The sequence below is a fragment of the Sminthopsis crassicaudata genome, chromosome 4 (assembly GCF_048593235.1).
Source record: "Sminthopsis crassicaudata isolate SCR6 chromosome 4, ASM4859323v1, whole genome shotgun sequence".
Taxonomy (NCBI): domain Eukaryota; kingdom Metazoa; phylum Chordata; class Mammalia; order Dasyuromorphia; family Dasyuridae; genus Sminthopsis; species Sminthopsis crassicaudata.
Window position 1 is genome coordinate 246,246,390 of NC_133620.1, and position 23,268 is coordinate 246,269,657.

Sequence of the window (23,268 nt, forward strand, 5' to 3'; positions counted from 1 at the left end):
GAAAAAAATGTGAAATACCTCTTGGACAAACTGCCAATTTGGAAAACAGATTCAGAAAAAAAAAAAAAAATTAAATTGTTGGCCTACTTGAAGGCCATAACCAAAAACAAGCTTGGATAGTATTTCTGAAGAGATCATTAAGGAAAATTGTCCCAATATTATAGAAACAAAGGGAGAAGTATTCATTGAATGAATTTATCAATCACTTCTAGAAGGAGATCCCACAAGGAAAACCTCAAAAAACTTTGTTGCCAAATTCCAGAACTACAACCGCAAGGAAAAAAATAGAAACTGCCAGACAAAAAGAACTCATATATCAAGGAGCAACAGTCATGATTACCCAAGTTTTGGCAGGTTCTCCAATCAAGGATCAGAGGGCCTGGAATACCATGTTCTGGGAAGCAAAGTCTCTAGGGTTACTACCAAGAATTAATTATCCACAGAAATTCATCCATCATCTTTTGAAGAGATGTATCTTTAATGAAATAAGAGGTTTTCAATTATTTCTAATAAAAAAAAAACCCTAGAACTAAACAGAAAATTAAATCTATCAACATGGGACTCAAGAGAAGCATAGAAAGGAAACAGGGGAAAATATATATTATTTAAAGGTTAAATAGTTTACATCCCTGGATAAAAAAATGATATCCATAACTCTTGCAAACTTTATCTGTTACTGGAGCAGACAGAAGGGGGCATCACATGGATTGAGGGTATGGCTTTAAATTGACTCTGATGTGATCACATCAAAGAAAAAGATATTAAGGGATGGAAAATGATCTGTATTTGACAAAGGAAAATATAATGGGGCAATTAGTTTAAAGGAAGAAGTTCAAAAGGTCTATTACAACTGAGGGAAAAGGGAAAGTAAATAAACAGTGCCTGAAGCTTGATCTCATAAGTTCTAAGAGGGAATAATGTAATTATTCAGTTGGGTATAGAAATTTGTCTAATCTTATAAAAAAAAAAAAAGTAGGAGAAAGAAGAAAGAAAAGGGAGGGGGAGGACAGAAACACTAGGGAAAAAGATAAGAGAAGGGAGGAAGGGGTGGTAGAAACTAAGATATGGGTGAAATGGGTTATAAACAAACTACTAAAAGAAGAGGGGAGAGGTGATAGGAGATAAGATAGTGTGGATGGGTTAAAAAAAATAGGATTAAGGACAGGGTGGAAAGAGAGAACAAAAGTATACATAGGGAAGAAAATAGGACAGAGGGAAATATAGAGCTGGCAATCATAACTGTGAATGTTAATGGAATGAACTCTTCTATAAAAAAGAAGCAAATAGCAGAATGGATTAAAAATAAAATACTACAATATATTGTTCACAAGACACACATTTGACACAGAGACACATACAAAATAAAGAGAAAAGGCTGGAACATAATTTATGATGTTTCATCTGAAGTAAAATATGCAGGGGTAGCAATTCTGATCTCAGATAAAGCAGAAATAAAAATAGATCTTAACAAAAGAGATAAGAATGAAAGTATATCTTGATAAATGCTACTGCAAACAATGAAATAGTAATGCTACTAAATATGTATGAACCAAGTGGTAGAGCAGCCAAATTCCCAGAGAAGCTTTTATGCCAGTTACTACAAGAAATAGACAGAAAGACTATATTAGTGGGGAACACAATCTTCCCCTCTCAGAATCAGACAAATCTAAATACAAAATAATCAAGAAAGGAGCTAGGGGGTTAATAGAATCCTAGAAAACATAGATATGATAGAATTCTAGAGAAAATTGAATAGTGACAGAAAGGAATACACATTTTCTTTAGCACATAGCATCTTTACAAAAATTTGCCATGTATTAGGGCATAAAAACATCACAATCAAATACAGAAGGGCAAAAATAATAAATTGCCTTTTAATGCCACAATGCAGTAAAAATTATATTAAGTAAATTGTTAGGGAAAGAAAGAGTAAAAGCCAATTGGAAATTAAATAATTTAATTCTAAAAAATGAGTGGGTTAAACTACAAATCACAAAAAAAAAATCCACAATTTCATCCAAGAGAATGACAATAATGGGACAACATATCAAAACCTAGCAAAAGCTGTTCTTAGGAAAAAATTTATATTTCTAAATAGCTACATAAATAAAATAAAGGAAGAGGAAATCAATGGATTGGGCATGCAACTAAAAAAGCTAGCAAAACAAAAAATTAAAAAGCCCCAATTAAATACCAAATTGGAAATTCTGAAGTTCAAAGGAGAGATTAGTAAAATTAAAACTAAGGCAACTATTGAGCTAATTAATAAAACTAAGAATTGATTTTATTAAAAAGTTAACAAAATATGTGAGCCTTTGGTAAATTTGATTTGAAAAAGAAAAGAAAAAAACACACACAAATGACCATAATCAAAAAATGAAAAAGGTTGAACTTACCACCAATGACAAAAAATATATAATGCAATAATTAGGAGCTATTTTGCCCAATTGTATATATGACAGCAAGTCTGACATATTGAAATGGATGAATATTTACAAAAGTATAAATTGCCTGGGTTAACAAAAAAGTAAAGAAATTACTTAAATAATCCCATTTTAGAAAAATAAATTGAAAACTCTCTAAGAAAAAATCCCCAGGACCAGATAGATTTACATGTGAATTCTACCAAAAATTTAAAGACATTTACTACCTAAACTATTTGAAAAAAATAGGGAACAAAGAACTCCTACCAAATTCCTTATATGACATAGTACTGATACCTAAACCAGTAGGATGAAAACAGAGAAAGAAAATTATAGACTGATATCCCTAATGAATATTGATGTAAAAATCTAAAATAAAATATTGGCAAAGAGATTACAAAATATCGTCCCCCCAGATTAAACACATCATGACCAAGTAGGATTTATATCAGGAATGTAGGGCTGATTCAATATTAGGAAAACTATTAGCATAATTGACTATATCAATAACCAAATTAACTAGAAATATATTATCTCAATAGATGCAGAAAAATATTTGCTAAAATCCAACATCCATTCCTATTAAAAATACTAGAAAATAAATGGACTTTTACTTAAAATAGTCAGTAGCATCCATTTAAAACTATCAGCAAGCATCATATGTAATGGGGATAAACTGAAAACATTCCCAATAAGATCAGGGATGAAACAAAGTAGCTCACTATCACCATTACTACTCAATATTGCATTAGAAATGCTAGCTTTGGCAATAAGAGAAGAAAAAGAGATTAAAGGAATTAGAGTAGGTAATGAAGAAACCAAATTGTCACTCTTTGCAGATGATATTATGGTATACTTAGAGAACCCTAGAGAAGCAACTAAAAAACTACTAGAAATAATATACAACTTTAGCAAAGTTGCAGGATAGAAAATAAATCTAAATAAATCATCAACATTATTATATATCACTAACAAAATGCAACAGCAAGAGATACAAAGAGAAATTACATTTAAAATAACTGTCAATAATACAAACTATTTGGGAATCTATCTGCCAAAGGAAATTCAAGAACTATGTGATCAAAACTATAAAACACTTTCTACACAAATAAATTCAGATCTAAACAATTGGGAAAATATCAAGTGCTCTTGGATAAGTTGAGTGAATATAATAAAGATGACAATACTCCCTAAATTAATCTATTTATTTAGTGCTATACCAATCAAACTTCCAAAAAAAACCCTATTTTACTCCTAGAAAAAATAGCCACAAAATTCATCTGGAAGAACAAAAGGTCAAGAATTTCAAGGGAATTAATAGGGGAAAAAAGCAAATGAAGGTGGCCTAGCTTTACCAGATCTAAAATTATATTATAAAGCAGCAGTCATCAAAACCATTTGGTACTGGCTAAGAAATAGACTAGTTGATCAATGGAATAAGAAAAAAATAGGACAAAATAGTCAATAACTATAGCAATCTAGAGTTTGACAAACCCAAAGACCCCAGTTTTGGGGATAAGAATTTACTATTTGACAAAAACTGCTGGGAAAATTGGAAATTAGTATGGCAGAAACTAGGCATTGACTCACACATAAAACCACATACCAACATAAGGTCAAAATGGGTTCATGATCTAGACATAAAGAATGATATTATAAACAAATTAGAAGAATATAGGATAGTTTACCTCTTGGACCTGTGGAGGAGGAAGGAATTTATGACTAAAGAAGAACTATATGTAATTATTGATCTCAAAATAGAAAATTTTGATTATATCAACTTGAAAAGTTGAAAAAAGTTATCAAATTGTGCATACCCTTTTACTTAGCAGTGTTTCTACTGGGATTATATCCCAAAGAGATCTTAAAAAAGGGAAATGGACCCACATGTGTAAAATGTTTGTGGCAACCCTTTTTGTAATGGCAAGAAACTGGAAACTGAATGGATGTACATCAATTGGAGAAAGGCTGAATAAATTATGGTATATAAATGTTATGGAACATTATTGTTCTGTAAGAAATGACCAACAGGATGATTTCAGAGAGGTCTGGAGAGACTTACATGAACTGATGCTAAGTGAAAGGAGCAGAACTAGGAGATCATTATACAAAGCAACAAGACTGTATGATGATCAATTCTGATGGATGTGGCTTTTTTCAACAATTAGATGATTCAAACCAGTTCCAATTGTTTCAGCAGAGCCATCTATACCCAGAGAGAGGACTGTGGAAACTGAGTGTGGACTACAATATAGCATTTTCACTCTTTCCTGTTGTTGTTGTCTGCTTTCATTTTGCTTTTTTTCCTCATTTTTTCCCCTTCTGGATCTGATTTTTCTTGTGCAGCAACATAACTGTATAAATATGTATACATATATTGGATTTAACATATATTTTAACATATTTAACATGTATTGTACTACATGTCATCTAGAGGAGGGTGTGGGGGGAAAGAGGGGAAAATTTGGAACAGGTTTTGCAAGGGTCAATGTTGAAAAATTACCCATGCATATGTTTTGTAAATAAAAAAGCTTTAATAAAATAGAAAACAAATAAAACTGAAATGGTTTTATAAAAAGCCAAAAAGCCTTTGGTAAATTTGATTAGAAAAAAAAAAAAAAAAACACAAATGACCATAATCAAAAATGAAAAGGCTGAACTTACCAAAGAAATTATAGCAATTATAGGAGCTATTTTGCCCCAACTATATCTATGACAACAAGTCTGGCAATCAAACTGAAATATTTACAAAAAATATTAATTCCCCAGTTTAACAGAAGAGGAAATAAATTATTTAAATAGTTCTAATTTAGAAAAAAGAAATTGAACAAGCCATTAAGGATCTCCCTAAGAAAAAAATCTCCAGGGTCAGAATTCACTTGTGAATTCTACCAAAAATTTCAAGAACAATTAATTCTAATACTATGTAAACTATCTGGAAAAATAGATAAAGAAGTAAAGTCAAATTCCTTCTGTGACACAAATATGGTACTGATATCTAAATCAGGAAAAGCCAAAACATAGAAAGAATATTACAGACCAATCTCCCAAATGAATGTTTAATGCAAAAAGTTTAGATAAAGTATTAGCAAAAAAGATTACAGCAATTTGTCAGCAGGATTATACACTATAATCAAGTGAGATTTATAACAGGAATGCATATATATATATATATATATATATATATATATATATATATATATATATACACATATATATGTATATATATATATATATATATATATATATTCTTTATATCTCTTTTGCTCTCTTTTTTTCTGAGGCAATTGGGGTTAAGAGACTTGCCCAGGATCACACACCTAGGAAGTGTTTTTTGCTCCTTTTCTTGAAATCATTGGTGTTAATGTACTGCAACCTGTTTATATAATTCAATTAATGAACAAACCAGACACTGGCTTGGGGTTCTAAGAATATAAGGACAAAATTTATCAACAGTTCCTGCTCTCAAGGAACTTATATTCCAACGCGAAAGAAAACATATACATGAATAATTGCAAATATACAATAAGAATGGAATCAGGAAAGTCTTTATGAATAAGATTATATTTTAGCTGAGTCTTAGTAGAAATCAAGAATCCTAAGCTAGTGACACAGTGACACAGAGTGATACAGAGATTAAAAAATTATAAATCAATCTCAAGACTAAAGATTGGTTACTTGTGAACCTAAAATAATAATGTGTTTCTTTTATACTATACCTGTGGGAAGTGACTCACATTCAGAATCCATAGAAACAGACTTATGAATGTCCCAACATGATATTTCTATCTTTATTTGAAACTATGAATGAGATAAAGATTTTTTTTTGTTTATTTATAAACTGAATGGTGTAGTGGATCAGTCACTGGATATGGAGTTAAAAAGATCTGAATTCAAATCTTGCTTCAGGCTTAACAAACTTTGTCACTCTATGACAAGCAAGAAGCTCTCTCAGTCATTTCATCTTTTTAAAAATTCACATATTAATAGCACATTACAGAACTGATAGAATGAATTAATATGACATATGTAAAATGCTTTACAAACCTCAAAGCACTATATAAATAATGGTTATAATTATATAGGTATAATAAATGATTATAATTAACAATTACAACAACAATGTAATATTAACAATGATGATGATGATGATTTTGTAACATAAAACTACCTGTAAGACTACAGTCAGCTTCCCTACTTCATGTATAAATTGACTGGATTGCAGTAGACATCCCCTAAGATACAATCAATATTTACATCTGTATCATATGTGATCATTGATAATCATTGAAATACTTATGATTCTAAATCTTATGATCCCATAATACAATTCTCAATATTGGAATACATAGTGTGGATAACTGGTACTTATTACAAAAAAGGCTGTTGGATTTTCCTTTGAAATCCCATGGACTTCTGATAACTCACAAAATGCTTCAACAAAGCACCCACTTCTGTCTGCTTAGAAAGAGTGGGCATTATTGAAAAATAATTTCAGCTCAAAAATAACAGCTGCAGAAAAAAATAAATGCATCTATTTGCTTTATGAATTGTCCCTCATCTCCACAAGCAGAGGAAAAGAGACCATTGCTTCAATTTTGCGGGTAATAAGAACTGTAGAAAATAATAGGAATTGCATATTTTATTGACACATCCAAAACATGTTTCATTCTAAGAACTTCCAATAGTACCTGGGAAGATGAGTTGTTTTTGCCTATATCTCATTATATATCATATCTGGAGCAAGATAACTTTTTCATAACTCCCTACTCAATTTAATTCAAATAAATGAATATGAAGTACCTAATATATGCTAGGTATTTTACTGGATGCCAGAGAGATAAAGACAAAAATATATACTTTGCATATGTTAGCAGCTAAAATGAAAAAATCTAAATTATATATCTCTCTCAATATCTAGTCTAATATTGTTTACATAGTCAATATCTAAAAAAAAGTCTTTTTGCTAAATGAATGGATTAATAAATGAATAAGATAACACTCTTGGCCAAGGTTCTAATACAACTCAAGAATACCACAAGAAAACCAATTACTTCCAAAACACATCTATCATTATTTATGTATTGTTTATCTGAGCTGTTGTATGAATAGAAACTACCTATTTATAAGCACCAGATAGGGAACTTTATTAATGCTTTTATCCACACTAGCCCTCCTCAAAAAGTGAGTGTATTTTTAAAATTTGAATTTCATTATATTTTCAAAGAGCCAATTTCTGCCCCTCCTATCCTCTCACCCTTAATTAAGAAAGCAAAGAAAACAAAACCTATGTTATAACCATTTATAGTCATTTAAAACAAATTTTCATATTGACCATCAGGCTAGATTCTCCATCAACATGTATCAGTAGGTGAGTGGCAGGGCTCATTATGAATACTCTGGAATTATGTTTGGTCAACATATTGATTTGAGCAGCTAGGTGGCACAATAGATAGAATGTTGGGCATTTTGCTAGCATGTGTCACCCTGAGCAAGACACTGAACTCTCTATGCCTCAGTTTCTTCATCTATAAAATGATCTAGATAAGGAAATAGCAAGTAATTCCAGTACTTTTGTCAAGAACACCCCAAATTGAGAATGACTAAAAATAACTGAATACAATGTATTGATCCTAAGTCTTTCAAAGAATTTTGTCATTTCAATACTGCTGTTACTATATAAATCATTCTTCTGATTTTGTCTACTTTACCCAGCATCAGTTCACACAAGCTTTAATATATTTCTTTGAAACTATCTCCTTCATCATTTCTTATAGCACAAAAGCATCCCATCATATCCATATGTCATAACTTGTTCAGCCATTCAACAAATTTTAAGCATACCTTTGATTTCCAATCCTATGCTACCGCAAAAGAAAAAGTATATAACAATAATTGCACAGACAAGTTATTTTCCTCTTTCTTTAATTTTTTTGGGTTACAAACATGGGCATATTTCAAGGCCTTTGAACTTTAGATGTATTAAATCATTATGTAGTAAACATTCTTTAGAGGCACTTTGCCCTATGAAGAACTCTGGTGATTTAATCCATTGTTTGGAGTTCTATGTTTTCTTTTACTGGGACAGTTGTTACTGTTAGGGATTCATGAAGAATGAGATCTCTTTTTGAAATCATTTTCTTCTAGGGCACATTAAAGGAGCTGAGGAAGCATAGCCTAAAGAACTGCATAGTGAAAGAGAAACACCAAGAAATTAGGGACTACAGTGTAGAACTGAGTAATTTACTTTTATATATACGCCAATTACCATGCTATAGTATTTTATTCTTAAGCTTTGTATTTTATTTACCTTTGTAAATATTCTTCTACAGAATTCTATTCAACATTTTGCATTTGTAGAAAGGACAGTCAAAAGGAGGGAAAAAAGAGGGAAGGAGATGCTGAAAGGAAGTATTCTGATGTGGTAGAAATAGTTTGAATTCAGTGAATCTCTTAATCTGGGGAGATGAACTGGCTCCAAAGTCAGGAAAGTAGAACAGAGTTTCAATAGACAATGAAGTTTAGAAAATATTAAAAGATGAGAGGCAATGGGGCATAAAGGATAGAGAGTTAACGTTGGAGTCCAGACAATTGGATTCAAATTTCACCTATGCTACATATTGCCTGAGTGACTGTGGGTAAGCTCTAGATAACTTTCTAAGGTTAAATATTATACATTAGTTGTTGATCTGCACCTCAGCAGGGATCTCCTAACATTAATGAAATCATTGGTCAAACAAGAGAAGCATGAAGTAAGACATTAAGTAGAGACCAGCAGTCTCACTTTAGCCCCTGAGGCACAAGTCTCTAGGAAACTGGCCTGATTATGATTTAGTTGACTACTGGAGACTGGTAGTCTTGGCATGAAAGTCAGGTCCTAGATGTTTACATGATATATAACATTCTAAGGAAGTATTTCAAGAGAAAATATACCCCAGGGGTAAAAGAATCTGTAATCATATTGTAATCTGTAATCTTAATCATCTATAATCATCAGATCTGGAATAAAGCATGTCATATAATCTTTACATTTAAAAACTTATACATATGTGCATATACAAACACACATACACATGTATATATAAATGTCTATATACATATACATATGTACATACATATATATGGATTTGAGAACTAAATAAAAGCCTTGGAATGGTAATTCAAAGGGGAAAAATTGCCTTTAGCCTTGAAATTGATTTGGTATTTTTGTTATCTTTAAGCTAGAAGATGGATTTCATACCTAGGAATTCTTAAAGGGATGATCAGTCTTCCAGATCAAGGAACTCAAAAGGAAGGACTAGAGACTGCAAGAGCTGAAGAGCAAAAGCAGAGAAGAGATAGCAATCCTAGATCCATCAAAGATTTAAGAAGCTAAACCAGAAAGATTAAAAGAGGAGAATTTAGGGTTGAAAGGTTGAGAAGATTTAAAAAAAGAAGGATCATGAAAGGCCATCAGGCTCCTAAAGGCTTCTCAAAGCATAAGATGCAAGATTAAGCCATTTGTATCCACCTCTTTAAGGGCTGAGGGAAGTTAAATAATATGGATGAGGGGAGTTTATTTCTCCAACTTGCTATTCTAAGACATGTGCTATAATAGACATAATATACAACCTAAACAATTCCTGTATCTTGACTTTACTTCAAACATAGAGGAGAGAGGTAAATAAAAATTTAAATTAGAGCAGATAGATTTCAATCTGAATAGAAATTTTCCCAACTGAAGTCTCTAAAGTACTCTGATTGCATTAATAATGTTTCTTCTGAAATAAGTTCCAAAAAAATAGAATAAAGGAGGTAAGTGAATCTAATGGCTATTGCATTGCCTCTCAGCTAAAAAGCAAGGGATTAAATTTCTAGAGAGAAAAGGTGTAGACAGAAGTTAGTTACTAAAGACCTCATTCTTACCCACTCCTTAGGGAAAAGATAAGAAAAGCCAGAGAAAAATTCAGTTCCCTTCCATATAAAAAGGGGAAAGGAAAAAGAAAGGATGAAGTAGGGGTGGGCCATCTTTACTCTATCCATTTACATCCATCTTTGTTAGGAAAAGAACTACTAAACTTAGCAGATATTAGGAAAACAAATTAATTAGGGTAAGAGTTTGATTAAATAAATAAGCAAATAACAAACAAATAACTCAAGGAGCATCTATTTTATTCGAAACATCAGATCTCATATTACCAATAGTCATGAATAATTGACCACTTATTCCAGTAATACATTTAAATAAAAATACAACTGAAAGATTGCTGTTCCTTATCCAATAAATATTTTTATGCACCCAAATGTATCTCACTCCCCTCCCCCAAACTGTGAAAAATGTTATCCAATTGGTTAGATTAAATAAAAATGCTGAACTCAATTAAATACAATATGGTTTTGAATAATGGAGATAAATAGCCCAACTCCTTCTTTTGTAAACTATCTAAGATTTAAAATATTCCCTTGAAATCTGCACAGGAGTATGATTTACAAATTTGGCAAGGTACTTCTATCCTGAGATAGATATATTCTGGTAGCATCTAATACAAACATATTTATCATTCTGCCTACAGATTTAACAAAAGGAATATTTTTTCTTCTGGTGTAACACACATCCCACCGACTTGAAAACACTCCTGTTGACTAGCAGACTGCTCAAATAATTTAATGTGCTTTTGAATATATTTAGTCCAAAATAAGGTAAGAAAACATCTGTTACTTACGTTTTTGAGTCATCCCACAGCACACAATAAGGATTCAAAGTACCCTAAAAAAGGAAAAAAAAAACTAATATAAATTGAGTAAACAAAAAGGAATAAAGCACATGGATATGATTTTGTGGTATGGTGCTTGAAAAATCCTCCTTATTTTAACAATTTATCCTGTTCTTTATTTTTTGGAAATAATTTTGCATTTTTATATTAGAATAAGTATTCCTACATTATTTGAATCATAATAGTAGTTTATCAGGAGAAACAGTGGGATAGAGGAATAGACTCAGAATTAGTAAGGCCTGGTTTAGGTCTTACCTATAATAATTCATACTCCTTATTTTACCATTAGAAAATGAATTAACCTCTTATTGTCCAAAGAAACTACCTAAAACTCTAGGTTGTTAAACTAAAGGAGTTATGTATACTAAAATGAATTAATGAATGAAGAAGTAAATGAACATTTTTTTAAAAATCTCAATTATAGACCAAAAGGATTTTTTAAAAAATAAGATCATTAGAAAATAAGTTCTGCAAAAGAAAAAATTCTGGTAAATTGACACATATTATGTTTTATATTTTGAAAGATACACAATCTTTCTTTAGTCCAAAAATATTGTTATATAATTGTATCTAAGAAGACAAACAACTTTTCCTATAATTAAACTATAATTAAGTATTCTAAAAACTGACATATTATAATTTAGATGAGAGAATAAAAATAGCAACTCTCAAAATAGATTTAACCTGTTTTGTGGTGTGTGTGTGTGTATGTGTGTATTCATGTACATGTTTAAATTACCACAGATGAGAATATGTGAAATTGGCTCAGAAACAGACAATCCATTAGGAATTTCTTAGTAAGCTACATAAGATCAGACCTCCTTTTTTTTGCAACACAATTTGATCTTTCTTCCTATTCAAGCCACCAAAGAACATCTTTCCAAGGCCTTTATTACACAATAGTAAATAAATAGGTAAGTAAATATTCAATTTCTGTTTAAGTAAAATGGATTGTGGTAGAGTTCAAAAATAAGTGATTTCTTATCTCATATGAGATGTTTATTAACTATATGATCCTAAACAATTCACTGAGTGTTTTTCTGACTCATTTTCCTCATATGTAAATTGGGAGGATTGGATGCAATTATCTCTGAAATTTTTCCCAGCTTTAAGGCTATATGTTGTTTTTAGTTGTGTCCAGTTCTTTGTAGCCCCATTTGGGATTTTTCTGGCAGAGATACTGTAGTGATTTGCCATTTCTTTCTCTAGTTAATTTTACAGATGTAAACAAACAGAATTAAGTGATTTGTCCAAAGTCATATACCTAGTAAGTATCTTGAGGCCAGATTTGAACTCATGAAAAGGAGTCTTCCTAATTCCAGGTCCCACATTTGACTGAGCCACATAGGTGCTCTACATCTGTGACACTATAAATATTTATTGACATCTTACTGCTTACTAGGTCCTATAAATGATTCAATAAAAGTCACTGTAGAATTATGGAGGTACAAGAAACCTTTAAGATCATATGGTCTACTCTCTCTCTCTCTCTCTCTCTCTCTCTCTCTCTCTCTGTATACATATATATATGTATACATATATATATATGTATACATATATATATATGTATGCTAATTGTCTTTTACTAATTTACTAATTGTTTTCTTCACAAAAAGGCTTTATTTTGGGTTCTTCTGGATATAAAAAAAAGAAATCAAAGATGGTTTTTGGCAAGGGAAATAAGTAATGACTATTTTATTTTGTCTGGAAAAAAACTATTAAGCTTTTACTATGGGGAAGATATAATGTTAAGGACAAAAGACAATTATGACATAAATTATATTGTCAAGATTTTGTTATTGTTTAATTATATGAGGTTAGGTTCTTACTAAGTGCTAATGAGATAATGAGATAATAGGTTCTTACTAAGTGCTAAGTCGGTACTTAACAATTCTGTAGTCCACACCTTTTGGTTCTGGCCTTTAAGGGGAGTTTTATCCCTTTGAACTTCTGGGGAAGAGCTTGCATGTTTAAGAGAAGCAAGTTTATTGGTAGAAGTAATTTTCCCACAACCCCTTGAGTTCTCACATACCCATTCTTTGGGAGGATAAAAGAAGACACCATTGAGCAAGGAGAGAGTCAAGTCTGGGCCAGAGTTGGGACTGCGGCCTGGAGGAGGAGTTCTGGATTGGGTCAAGGAGAAGACGTCCCATGGATTCGCAAGTGAAGAGGACAGAGAAAAAGATTCACAGAGAAAAGAAACCTCCTCCCAGAGAAGGATTACAACTGAGAGACGATCAGAACTTTACATTATATGATTTTTTTTAACCTTATGGACCTTGTCCATAGGATTTTTAGGATCACACAGTTAAAAATTGTTAAATGTCTGATGCAAGATTTACTTTAGGGCTAGAACTCTATCCAGTGCACCATCTAGCTGTTCCATTGCCATCTAGCATGACCTTGGGTACTTAATCATACAACTAAGCCATACAACTAGAAAATTTTTGAGGCTGTATTTGAACTCAGGTCCTCCTGATTCCAAGTCCAGGACTTTACCCTCTGTGAAATCTAACTTACCTTCTCAAAATACTAATAATCTAATAAAGAATAATAATCTAATAAAGGTATATAATTAGGAGGCACAGGTTAAAAAAAAAAAAGGATAGATAAAGATGAGGAAAATAATTCCATCAAGAACAATCTCACTTTAGTATTTGTAATCTTAATGGCCTAGCACAGGGTCTACCAAATAATACTTAAGAAATGTCGTTGGTGAAAAATTTTAGTGCAGAGAAGTTTAGGCAAAGTATTACAAGAAATATTACAAGAAATCTATTGAACAAGTGGTCAACCAGAGTTGAACCTTAAATAAAGGGTGGAATTATAATATATAAAAGTAGGCACAATCCAAAAAGGAATTTATTCTATGCATAAAGGCAATGTCAGCAAAGACACAAATATGTAAGGGCAGTATTAGAATGGGGCAATAGGATTAATATAGTTTTGATGAAGCATAGAGTATGTAAACATGAACAAAGCAAGATAAGGCTGAATAAGTTGTTTTAAGTAAGATCATGGAAGGCTTTCATTGCCAGGTGAGGAGCTACATTTTATTTGGTAGTACATAAAGTCTAACTGAAGGTTTTTCAGTCAAAGAATGACAGTTACAGAGTGGTACAGTAAGAATTACTTCAGCAATTATTTGAAGGATGAATTGGAGATGGAATTGTCTGAGCACAGGAATAAGAGTTGCAATAATTTAGTTAACAAAAAAACAAAGACTTAAATTAGGAAAGTTGCTGTCTGACTAGAAAAAGGGGAAGAAAAGAGATTTTGGAGAGGTACAGTCAACATAACCTGAAAATGACTGAATGTGTGAGGAGAGGGAAGAATCAAAGATACCTATGAGGAAAAAGACTGGGTGGCTGGTAAAATGGTGGAATTATTAAAAGAAATAAAAATATTAGAGGAAGATTTATGCTTTGATAGGAGTCAGAGGGTGAGGATGGAGGTATTATTCCCATACATCCAGTAATCCAGGTCTCCCAGGTGTTTTGTGAACAATATACTTCATCTCTTGGCTCTGGAAATTTTCTCTGGCTATTTCCAAATGGAATTCTCTTCTTCTCCATTACACCTACTAACTTTGCTAGCTTCCTTTAAATCTCAACTAAAATCCTATCTTTTATTGGCAGCTTTCCTTCAGTGCTAGTAGTTTCCCTCTGGTTAATTATTTTCTATTGATCCTACATGCAGCTTGCTTTGTATATATTTGATTCCATGCCATCTTTTTAGAGAGACTGTCTTTTGCCTCTTTTTATATCCTTAGTATGTCACATAATAGTTCTCTCATAGTAGACAATTAATAAATGTTTGTTCATTGGTTGATTGATTGGCAGTTCACAGATACTGATTTTGAGTGCCAATGGGACATATAATTAGAGATATTTACCAATAAGTTGGAACTATAAGACTGGATCTCTCTAAAAATAATAGAACTTAGGTTATAATTTTTTTCATAGATATAATAATTGTAGTCATAGAATTAGATGAGATAGATCATCAAGGGAGACAGCATGGAAAAAGAGAAAGAAGTCTGGGGCAGAGTATTTGTATGCACTCATGTTTAAAGAGAAGAATGGGTATGTGGAGCTAATAAAAGAATGATAGGAAACACAGGAATAAAACTATTAAAGTCCAACATCAAAGAAACAAAGGGAAGAAAGATAATTAAGAAGGAAGAAGAGATCCCCAGGGCAAATGTTATAGGACAATAAGGATAAGAATAGAAAAAAAAAAAAAAAGGGGGGGGGATGTTAGAAATAACCAAGAAAGATGCAAATGAAATGGTAGGGGAAAGAAAAGCTATTCATAACTACTGCAGCTGGAGATCAAGGAGACTTCATGAGACATTGAAATGCAAATGAATACAATGCAATGTCCATAACTAAAATTGAACTTTCAAGTAATAAGGTTATTTGTCATTAAATTCCAATAAAATGACTATTGCCAATAAATAATTGCTACATGTGGGGTATGTATGTGTATGTGGAATAATTAAAAACACCTTCAGACAATGATTCATTACTACTCCGAAGAAGTTATGATAAAAAAAAACCCTATCCATACCCAGAGGAGGAACTGATTGTGTGTAAATACAGATTGGATCATACTCACTTTCTCTCTCTCTCTCTCTCTCTCTCTCTCTCTCTCTCTCTCTCTCTCTCTCTCTCTCTCTCTCTCTCTCTCTCTCTCTCTCTCTCCTTTTCAGAAGGTTTGTTTGTTTTTTAATTGAGGTGGAAGATTTATGTTTCTTTTACAGCAGGACTTTTATGGAAAATTTTTTTCATAACTTCACATGAGTTTCTCAGTGAAGATAAAGAGTGGGGATAAGGGAGTGAAATGAGCTCAAACATTTAAAAAATGTAAAAAAATATTTAAATGTAACTGGGGAAAATAGTGAATAAATAAAAAAAATTAGGAAAAACACAGCTTCAGAAAAGTGAAATTTTCAGCTGAACTCTAAATGAAAACCTGGATTGACACAGAATGGCTAGTGGAATGTTAGTTACAGATCCTCTAACCTCCCTACTCAGTTTTGTTTTATTTTAACAGCATCATATATATATATATATATATATATATATATATATATATATATATATATATATATATATATATATATATATATATATTGTACCTTTTAGCTTTGGGGGCAAATATTTTATGACAAAACAGTTTAAATTGTTTCTTCAAAGCACTGTGTACTGTGTTTGTTAAGAGCTTCTGTTCTAAAAATCTCATAACACTTTGTAGAGATTAAATACTTCACCCCTTCACAATGAGGAAGGTGTTTTCATACTGAGGAAAGCAGCAAGATGGAACCTTGGGGACTGGAAAATAGTAGGTGTGGTCATTTTCATTAGAAATAGTACTAACCTTTCCATCCATTCTAGGCAATGAGAAGCCTCTGAATTAGGAAACAGGGGGTAACCAGTTTTGAAACCTGTCCTCTCAGTAGTACAGATATAGAACAAAAAGATATAATATAGAACAACTTAATGTCAGGTAGGATTCTTGTGTTAAGTCCAAGTGGTTGTTTGGGTTTGGAGTCCATGGATGTTTCCCTTTTATGACTGCATTTCTTTCTGGTGTGCTCAATCCCTGTAAAAGTGTGTTCAGATGGGGATTTTTTGTATGTGATCTTCTATATGCTCATAAAATTGAAAGTCTGGGTACAGTAAATACCACTGGATGCAGTTTATGATGATTTTATGTCTATAGATTAAATGTAAATGGGGTTCCTGATAAGTTTCTTCGGGGGCCACTCCCTTTGAAAAAAGAAACTTATTACTCAGACATTTACTGAAGATGTCAATGTAGTAAATTCTATTACATAACTATTGTATGCATAACAATGGACCTATATTTGGTAATTACTGGTCACCAAGGGCAATATCAGCACAACATGCAAGTCAATTCTAAAATAACAATTAAAATATATTTGTATAGCTTTTCATTAAATACTTACTTTTCACTTTTATACAAAGGAATACATTTAAGATAAGTCATTTCAATTCACTAAAAAATATTGAATGGCTATAATTTGCAAAGTGAAGTAGAATACAAATGCAGAAATGAAAGATACCCTGCCTTCAAGGAACTTAAATTGTACTGGAAAAAATGGGGGGAAACTATTTTTGCTCCTATCTTAAGTTCTTAGTCTCAATCAAACCTTACCTCTGTACTGCCTAGTTCTATGCACGTTTCCCAACATATCTTAAAAGGCATGAATAAATAGTAGGGCCATGATTGATATAATGTACTTACAGTTTGTAAGAAATTTGAGAAAATCAAACAATTTAGAAACTATAACTGAATATACCAATTATTTATGAAGTCAGAATCTAAGATGGGAAATAAAAAGTCAAAAGTTGAATGAAATTTACAAATTCCAAAAGAATGAAAGGCTCCATTAAGAAACCACTTGTAAAGCATTTATGCTATAATTTCCAGATAACTTTCTCTAAAAGGACAAAGCTATAAGATCTGTTATGAGAAATTTATAGGAAATCACTATCAGGAAATGCTGAAAATCTGATCAACATTTAAAACCCTGCATCTGAAAACTTTCTGATAAATGAATTACATTTGACAAATATGCCCCCAAAAATCTTTTCAGTGAGACCAATCATTCCTGGCTCTGCTCTCAATAGCTTAGCTGAACTCATTTCTTTATCCAGTTTAAGTAATTTCACCATTTTATTTTCTGACCTTTAAAAAAAAAAAAGTTCTAACATCCATTCAACTTCCATATTAACTTATACTTTCTGCATGTCACCTTTAGGTAACTTTGATGCATTCAATTTCTCTCTCTTCTCTTTTTTGTTCCTCATAGCCATCAGTCAGCTTAAGTTTGATAGTATATTATCTCAGGTAGGGTTAATCCACTTAGCTATCAGTGAATTCCCATGGATATTTCTACCTGCTCTCCATATCTAGAAAGGTCTCTTCTGTTTCCTTTCTTCTTTCAAATATCTATGTCCTAATCTTTTATTCTGTGAAATCTTTCAATTGATACAGTATCTTACCTTCCAAAACATGGGAATTAGAAATGTGTCAGAAATAAGGACAAAAGAAATATAAGCAAAGTAAACTGACCCTTATTTTTGTGAGGTGTTTTGTTTTGTTTTGTTTTTCCTTACAATTTCCTGATGTTGATACATACTGTCTCATCTGTGATTCATAAAGCTGAAATTGTATTTTATAATTCTTATATTTAGTACACATTTAGTAAAAATATTATTATTTTTCATTATACTTTCTTCCAAACTCCTGGATTTAAGATTTTTCAGCTCCAATATCTCTGGAAGCTAAAATTAAATTCATGACCCCCAGAATACTAAGCTGCATCAAGAATTATGCTGGTGAACACTAAAGGAATACCAGAATGGCTGTGCACAGCATTAATTTTGACCTCTTATATTCTTATAATACTCTATTTTCTTGTTTCATGACTAGAGCATCCCCACAGAATTTCTCATTCTTCAGCCAGCCCCACTTGTATATTTAGTGAACATGCTACATTTGTCCATATAGTGGATACATGATTTAAATTCAGAAAGCATTGATATGAGAAATCCCTACCTCTATGCACTTTTGGGCCAAATCAACTGACTTGGATACACAGGATATACAGGATACTCCAATTCCAATCTTTATATCTTTGCCCTGGATATCTCCTGTGTCTGGAATGCCCTCACTCTTCATGTCTTCTTGGGTTCCTTGATTTTATTTAAGAAGCAGCTCTTTCTTTATAAAACCTTTCCTTTTTAATATACTCTACTACTTCAAGTACTAATGGTTAGCTAGTGTCTTCTCTCCTTAGATTATTTTTAATCTATTTTTTTTAATATCTACCTTTTTATAAGTTAAAATGTAAGCTGCTTGAGTATAAGATATCCATTTTTGTCTTTGTAGCTATAGCACAATGCATAGAAGAGAGGAAACATTGAATAAATACTTGTTTATTGATTGATCACAAAAATAACTTTTCAACTGCTGCCTGACTCATTAAATATGGTTATAAATATCACTGTGTGTCAAATTCAAAGTACATTAATAATTCATACTTATATGACTGGTATTATCAAAAACTTTAAAAAGGCATACACTTACAAATAGATTTTTTAAAATGCTAAATTCTGCAATGTCCAATTCTTTTGAGTTATGAAATATTTTTAAATAGAGAGTATAATAATTACATTTAGTAAATATACAGAGCATGAATTTGAAATGCAAATGTGATAGAGCATCAAGGAAATGTCTACCCAAATTCAGATATTTTTGGTTAGAGAACAAAGAACATATATTCAAAGAATAAATAAGAAAATTCAATACATTCATAAAGTCTTTCAACGCTCCACTAGCAAATTGCTAAAACTCTCCATGTCCTCATCTATGTTTTCTGTTTTCTTTCTGTGACAGAAGAATAAATTATTTTTCTCCTTGCTAAAGCTTTTACCTGTAACATCAATCTCATAGGATATCATAAAGATTGTTAAGGAACCTTAGAAGTCATTGAGTCCATTTTACTCATTTTATATATGAGGAAATTGAGGAAAGTAGTTAAAAGTCTCTCCCTGGGCCATATAGCTAATGTCAGCTGAAGTACAATTTGAATCTAGACCTTCCTGACTTCAGAGTTCAATCTACTCTACCATGCTGGCTCTCAATTCTATCAAAATTCTTCTGTCAATTCTTTCAAAACTTATTCTGTCCTATCTCTTCTAAAATGGAATGGAAATGCTTTTGTTGGGGATTTGCTGTATATCAAAGATTAGTTCATTAGCCACCTGTCTTTTATTCTGATAGTATTGTTTATCTTTACTCTTTCAGGTTTCTCATTGAAAACTAAATAAAATATAAATACATGATTTTAGAATTCTAGTCCCTACATGAACTAGCTTTTATACAAATTGGTCTACTTTGCTCCCAGTCTTCTTCCTTCTCTTTCTCATCATCATGCATTTGCTCACAACAGCAGCTTGTTTTTAATTTGCTTCTTCGAAACCTCTCTCTGGGGTAGTAGGACATTTTGTCTTGAATAAAAACCAGGAAATTTTCAGTTCTAATCTGGCCTCTACTACCTACTGGTCCTGTAGTCTAAAGCAAATTACTAGATTATTAGTGCTCTAGGGAATTAAGGCTGAATGTTACAGAGAAGTCAAAGTCAGCAAGCATCTATGAATTTCTTACTATATGTTAGGCATTGTGCTAATTACTAGGAATAGAAAGAAAAGGAGAAACACTAGAATTGTCCTCAATGAACTCATGTACTAAAGGAAGATATATAATGTAAATAATTATGTACATACAAGACATATACAGAATAAATGGAAAGTAAGGGCATTGTGGATAGAGTGATGGGCTGGAATTAGTCATCTTCCTAAGATCAAATCTGTTCTCAGATACTAATTAGCTGCATGGCCCTGGTGAAATTATTTACCTCATTTACCTCAGTTTCTTCATCTGTAAAATTTTCTGGAGAAGGAAATGGCAAACCACTTCACTATCTTTGCCATAAAAATCCCAAATGGGATCATGAAGAATTGGACACAGCTGAAAAATGATACAACAATTAATCTTAGAAGAAGAAAACCAGTGGTTCCTCTCTGGGAAAAGTTTTATTTTAGAAAGTTCTAATAGAGAGGAAAGAATGGAACTGAATTCTGAAAGAAGTCAGAATTTTGAAGTAAGGGAGGAGTATATTGTAGACATATGAATAGCCAGTGCAAAGGCAGCCAGGAAACAATGCCATGCTATAGGTATAGCACATACACCAGTGTGGTTGAAGAGATAAGGAATGAAGACTAGAAATGAGATCCAATAAGTCCCAGACAGATTCTGGAGGAAGGATAGAGGCCTCCGCTGGTTACTGAACAGAAGAGTAATATGGTCAGACCAGCACTTTGGGAAGATCAATTTGACAGTCAAATGTTGAATGTATTAGAGTGGAGAGAAACAAAGCTATTGCAAACAAAGAAGCGATGATGACATGACCTTGAGTGGTAACTGTGAGTAGAGAGAAAAAGGGTTGTAAAAGAGATCTTATGAAGGGAGAAATGACAAGACATGACAACAAAAATGTTGAAGAAATGTGAATGAGAAGTCAAGAATAACAGCAATGCTGCAAGCCTGAGTCATGGAAGGATGCCAGTATCAACCACAAGAATAGGAAAGATTAAAAAGGAGGAGGAGTTGAAGTAAAGATAACAACTTCTAGTTTGAACATGTTGAATTGGAGATAGTGAGCTATCTCCGATTCAAAAAATGTGTAAAGGGCATTTCTAGAACTCAAAAGAGAGAGAACCTATCATTAGATATATAGATCCAGAATGGTCTTGATAGACATGACAAATTAACCCATTGGAGCAAATGAGATCTCAAAGCAAGAGAGTGGGAGAAAATAAATGTGTCTGAGACAAGAGTTTTGGAGGATACCAACAATTAAAGGATGTGAAATGGAAGAAAATCCAACAAAAGGAAATGGAGGAAAGACCAGATTGATATCAGGATAATCAAAAGAAATTACAGTTAAGGAAAACTAGAGAAAGAAAGAAGAGGAATAAGCATTTATATACAGTTTCCTATATGTTAGACACAGTGTTAATTACTTTTTAATATTTTCTCATTTGAATCTCACAACAACTCTGAAAGGTAAATACTGTTATAATCCTAATTTTTACAATTGAGGAAACTCATACAAGCAGGAACTAAGTGATTTTCTCAGACTCACCAACTAGAAAATGTCTAAGGCTGTATTTGAACGTTTTTCTTCCTACTATAGAACTAATACTCTGCTTACCTTGGAGAGGTAAAGACTATCTAAAAGAAGATGGTGCTCTACAGTGTCAAAGTTTGTAAATAGATAAAAGTAAAGAAAAAGGTCAGTAGATTTGACAATTAAAGATCATTGGTAGTTTTGCAAAGGACTGTTTCAATTAAATGGAAGAGAGGGTTTATAAAATAATAAGAGAAGATGAAGGGCAATTTCAAAGAGTCTAAACAGCTATAAAAGGGGAAAAGATATGGGATAATAGTTAATGGGTATGATGGGATCAATCTATGATTAAAAAAAAAAAAAACTAGATTAAGGAAACAGGAGTGCACAGGCATCCATGAAAGAGCCAATAAATAGGAAGAGATTGAAGATTATGAGGAGATGGTAGTGAAGGTTTGCTGAAGAAATTGGGAGAGGATGTGATCAAAAACATGTATAAGGTGATTTGTCTTGATTCCCTAGATAAATGCAATCTCACATCTAGTTCCTTTCTCTATCTCTATCCCTCCCTTGTGTTTATCTGAAGTATAAACCTTCCTCCCAAGTCCAATTTAAATTTCATCCTTCCTATTCTTGAAAATCTTTTCCACTTGGCTGTTTCCTTTCTTTCCACAGATTACTCATAGTACTTTTCTAGAACTTCTCCTTTTCACCTACGATACTTTTCTTTCCTTACAAGTTATTTGATATATGCATGTATGTGCACATGCACACACACACACACACACACACACACACTCATTATTTGATTATAAATTCTTGGAAGGTAAGGGAATATAAATATGGGAGACAAAATTTTTTTGAATTGGACTGAACATTGATTTTGGCATTCTGGAAAAATGTTCATTCTGTTTGCCTAGTTTTCATTAAAAATTTCTCCATTAAAATACATCATTACCTTAAAAAAAGAAAAAATGCAATCCTATAAAAGCAGAGGACAGTAAGTAATTAAAAATATAAAAGCTCCCTTTTGTGGAAACTGGGTTTGGAAGGAAATGGATTTGACCTTTCTTTAACTTTGTAGTGTGATTTTTAATTGGTTGGGTTGGAACTACTGATTGATTTCCATGAAGATAAAGCAATGACTGATATAATTTTGATTGTTTCTTGCGGCTGAGATAATGGTAATGACTGAAGTCATTACTATCTTACATTGTATTTTCTATTAAGGTTTGATGGGAATGTAACTCATGAGTCATTTTAGTTTATAAATGTCTTAATTTGATTAATTTAATCTCATTAGCAATATATAACATAGATAATATAAACAAAACCTGTAAACTAAATTCCTACTGTGTTTTTGTGA

The 23,268-nt window shown here is 32.0% G+C and overlaps 1 protein-coding gene across 9 annotated transcripts in view; it reads right to left on the minus strand.

Annotated features, from left to right (window-relative positions):
- ADGRB3 (adhesion G protein-coupled receptor B3) overlaps positions 1 to 23,268 on the minus strand; it is a 919,013-nt gene that overhangs the window by 397,534 nt on the left and 498,211 nt on the right. For all 9 annotated transcript variants that reach the window (XM_074310585.1, XM_074310582.1, XM_074310581.1 and 6 more), the window contains one exon: positions 11,126 to 11,169. In XM_074310585.1, coding sequence (XP_074166686.1) covers positions 11,126 to 11,169 — 44 coding nt within the window. The remainder of the gene's footprint in view (positions 1 to 11,125; positions 11,170 to 23,268) is intronic.